The sequence below is a fragment of the Triticum aestivum genome, chromosome 3B, assembly GCF_018294505.1.
Source record: "Triticum aestivum cultivar Chinese Spring chromosome 3B, IWGSC CS RefSeq v2.1, whole genome shotgun sequence".
NCBI lineage: Eukaryota > Viridiplantae > Streptophyta > Magnoliopsida > Poales > Poaceae > Triticum > Triticum aestivum.
The window spans coordinates 39,173,279-39,177,899 of NC_057801.1; the positions used below are offsets into that span (position 1 = coordinate 39,173,279).

The 4,621-nt window shown below is 44.0% G+C and overlaps 1 protein-coding gene across 1 annotated transcript; it reads left to right on the plus strand.

Moving 5' to 3' along the window:
* The first annotated feature begins 1,121 nt into the window (after nt 1-1,121).
* LOC123068448 (rust resistance kinase Lr10-like) lies at nt 1,122-4,351 on the plus strand. The gene is made up of 3 exons (XM_044491032.1): nt 1,122-1,830; nt 2,803-2,835; nt 3,121-4,351. Exons 1-3 carry the CDS (start codon nt 1,122-1,124, stop codon nt 4,257-4,259), a joined length of 1,881 nt encoding a protein of 626 aa, XP_044346967.1. The 3' UTR covers nt 4,260-4,351.
* The last annotated feature ends 270 nt before the right edge of the window (nt 4,352-4,621 follow it).

A 4,621-nucleotide genomic window follows, 5' to 3' on the forward strand; every position in this document is an offset into this window, starting at 1 on the left:
TGACCCACAGGATGGCGTTGGCTCTGCTGATAGATGTAACCACCAATTAGCATGTTAATTACTGGGCTGATTATTGGCACCGCTAGCCAATGGTATAATAGCACTGTTCAGGACCTGTTGCATGCAGGTGTAATATATTAAAAAAGAGGGCAGCCCGGTGCATGTAGACTAGCCACAATAATGAGTAACATACTCATATTCCTAGACTATGTTACTATCTTCATAGTGGCTAGTAACATAAGTGTGGTAACATGCAAAGCTTCATTTATTAGGTTATAGACTCATATTGCATTGGGACATGTGATGTTGCAGTAACTAGCTAAGTTACTATAACTGCCTCTCTCCTCATTAACTCATTGCCACATAAGCAAAGTTGCTGAGTTGGACTCGATGTTACTGCTGAAGTTACTCTCACTGTGGCTAGTCGTAGCTCCCGCTTGCGCAGGGTCCGGGGAAGGGTCCTGGGCTGATTATTGGCATGCAGGTGTACTATATTGCTTAGATTAATTAGATGGCCGTATGATGTCTGTCCGTCCGCCTCAAGATTTGATAAGAACATGTGAAACTTTGTGTTATGCTTACCTTTGACTGCGTAAGTAGATGAAATTTAAATAAGCTCATTAGGGCAACAAGCGACCTAACTCCCAGTTTTGGCTTGTTAAGCAAATGTGTGTAGTTGGTTTTGTTAAGATTATTTGGTTGCAATTATATACTCAAATATAAGACTGAGAAATATGGTTCTCAAAATAATGAACATGATAAGGCAAAATAAATGAGTCAGCTGAGAGGTCTGTTAGGTTTAACCTTGTCAAGTGCAAATAGTGTGTTGTTCAATCTGCATCACCTCTCATCTACTATCTTCTTGCTTCGGCACATGAAAGCGCTAGGACAACAACCGCGATGTCATCATGTCTGAAAAGTCCTACACCCACTAGATTTGCAGCCACTCATAATTGCGTTCCACGTCTTACCTTTGCTCTGCCAATTAAGATAGGGAGTTCCCATGTTAGACGTACGACCATATAGCATCCGTTCTTTGCCACACAGCACATGCATGATCACCAATTTTGTTTGCTCCCCTTCTGTGTCTTGCTGACACAAATTACAAGTCTTGCATGTCGATGGCTCCTGTCTACTGGTTCTTAGTCTTCATCGGGGTTTGCTGTCTGCCCCCGATGCTCGTCGGGGCTGACGAGCAGCAAGGTGAAGGCTGCTCGCGCTCGGCCAACAGGTGCGGCAACATCACCATCTCTGATCCGTTCTGGCTCGCTGACACAGAGGCGGGAAGATCGTGTGGTATCTTGGACTTCAAGGTCACTTGCTATAATAACAGCACTGCATCCCTGCGGAGCTCCGTGCCCCTCATCCCCGGCTTTGCAATCAACAGTATCTCTTACAAGGAACGCAGCTTGCTAGTCGTTGATGAAGGCAAGCAGAAACTATTGGAAGCCTCCAGCGGTTGCGGCATAAAGATTGGGAACACCTCCGCCAAACTAGACACCCAGTTCAAGATCGACCTCAGCAACCTGAATCTCATCTTGTACAATTGCACGAAGGAAAGCGCGGTGGCTGCTGCACGTCGGGACGGAGGCCTGGTGCAGACAAGTGTGAGGTGCCGGAACGAGTGGGTGGTGTTTGTCCGAGCGGGAGTGCATCACGACCGGATCGGGAACTACGCCAGATACGCCATGGAGGGCTGTGATGCAAGCGTCGTGCCGGTACTGGCCTCATTGTCAGGCAAGACGAACGCAAGCGACTACGAGCAGCTCATCAACGATGGCTTCCTCTTGACATGGGAGGCCCCCCCTCCCCCTCTGCCCGCAGCAGCACGTAAGTTCAACCACCAAATTATGTTTTTAATCAAGTTCGTAGCTACACTAGGACAAGCAGTGCCTAATTTGTTTGCACTTCCCTACTCGAACCAAGCAAATTATTCATGTCAGTGACATTATCCTTTAATTCACTAAGCTCTTTAGGCGTGGAAGCTCTATGAATCAATTGAGATCCCCAATTTGAGACTAGTACATGATTTTGACTTGCTCAACGCGTTGTGCTTTGTGGAATGATATGATGACGTATGAACGCATCAATGCGGCATTAAACGCTTCGGGCGGGAAAGGGTGCGGGCAAGGGAGAGGGTTTGGGTAGGGCAGGGGCAATACTATTTTAATACTAAGAATAAAATGCATTTCGACCCCGTTCTAGTTCTCAATCATTTCGTGGCACCGGGTGTGGCTGAACCATCTACAATGGGGAGAGCGAAGGGAGGAAGCTTAGATAAGAGAATACGCTCTCGCGTCGCTTTTTTTTTAAAAAGCTCTACCAGGTACCAACGAGAAAAAGTGTTTGGCACAGGCCAAAAAGAGGTTGATCCACTTGACCCCCCCCCCCCCCCCCGGCGGTTTGTGGGATAAATGACGTCCAGACCGCCGAGTGGACCAATACAGGACCGTGCTTGATGGCAAAACACGTCCGTACCACACGGTCTGGGCGGCTGCGGGCGGCTTGAGGGCCCGTGTTGGAGATGCCGTTATCCTCTTTATTTTTTGTTTGTTCAGCTGAGATGACATGTTAAGAGATGCTGCTATTTTGACGTACATGACATCTTAGAAACTACCGGTTTTCATTTGTTGTCATTCTACTGATCTTTCCCGTTCGAGTTAAAAAATTTATTTGCTTATGTCGCGTGCATTTCTAATAGCTAGTTGCGCTTGGCTGTCAAATTGCCATGGTTCATTTTCATGTTTTTATTTATTTTGTGATTGATACTTACATTGACTAACCATAATAATTTCACTGCAGATGGTAGGCACAACAAGAAGTTAATTTTGATAGGTATGTCTATCATGGCTTCTGCTCAGAAAATGCATGAGACTTTGTCACAAACTTCCATACTTTGATGCTTTCTAAAGGCAAACTGCTAAGTCTAAAATTAACCAAATTATAGAGATTGCTAAGTCTAAAATTAACCAAATTATGGAGATTTCTAATATAATGGCGTGAAATTGAAAGATTCCTAAATGGCTATATTAGAAAAGAGATAGTTTACACAGTCTCATACATATACTGATATACTATCAACTTTACTAAATGATGTTCACTTTTCGTGTTTTTTTACAGTTTCTCTGTCTGCTGCAATCATCTTACTAACATGTCTAGTTTGGGGGGTGCACCGACATAAGCAAAAGATTGGTCTTTTCATCCTCCCAAAGCAGACTGGTAATAAATCAAGCATGGAAGAAATGCTGAGGAGGTATGGACCTTTGGCTCCGAAAAGGTACAAGTACTCAGAGCTAAAACAAATGACTAGCTCTTTCAAGGATAAACTTGGAGAAGGTGGATATGGCACGGTATTTAGGGGTAGCCTAAAAGATGGTTGTGTGGTTGCCGTGAAGCTCCTAAAAGCTTCCAAAGGCAATGGAGAGGAGTTCCTAAATGAAGCAATTAGCATTGGTAGGACATCACATATTAACATTGTCGGTCTGCTCGGTTTTTGCTTAGAAGGAGCTAAGCGAGCCCTTGTTTATGAGTATATGGCTAATGGTTCACTGGAGAAGTATATTTACACAGAGAATTCAGATCTAGTTATTGGATGGGACAAGTTACAACAAATAGCACTTGGCATCGCACGAGGATTGGAATATTTGCATCAAGGATGTAGTACTCGCATCATCCATTTTGACATCAAGCCTCAGAATATACTTCTAGATCAAGATTTTTGTCCCAAGATTGCAGATTTCGGTTTAGCGAAACTGTGTCACCTCAAGGCCGGTAGCATCCTCTCCGTCGCCGAAGCAAGAGGTACCATTGGATTCATTGCTCCAGAAGTATTCTCTAGAGGTTTTGGAGTCGTTTCTACAAAGTCAGATGTCTATAGCTATGGAATGATGCTCCTGGAAATGGTAGGAGGAAGGATAAATAAAGGAAAAAGGAATACCGAGAGCTCAAGCGATGTGTATTTTCCAAACAGGATCTATGACAGTATAGCAGAACAGGTACAAACTTGTGAAGTCATCTACGACCTTGAAGAGGCCATGAGAAAGATGGCCTTAGTGGGCCTATGGTGCATACAAACTAACCCCGAAAACCGTCCTTCGATGAGCAAGGTGATTGATATGTTGGAAAAGAGCATCAACGAATTGGAGATGCCACCGAAGCCGTTCCTTTCATGTCCCTCGATCCCGTCATACTTGTCGTCGCATACAAGTTATGGTTACATATCATCGTATTGCTCCGCATCCCCTGCTCCGTTACCATAGCCAAAAGGAAGATTAAGTGGACAAATGTAAATTCGAATTGCCACTGCATTACCATTATGATATTACAGTGTGTACCAGTAATATATATTTCTCAGACGTTGCATCGTGTCTCTCATAATGGCCGGGCTGTTTGAGATTATTGTATTTAATACGATATGTGAGTTAAAACATGGATAACCAAATAAAAGTTGGTTGGGTAATTCATTTGTTTGGCATTCCAACTTCCAACAATGGTACCTAACTCATAGTATAAGTAAGCGTCGTAGTACCTAAGCCATAGACAAGTAGTTAGGGGCCTTGGAAACCCAGTAAGCGTCGTAGAGCATCTATTCTAACCACGACCAGACGACCCTACAAAATTA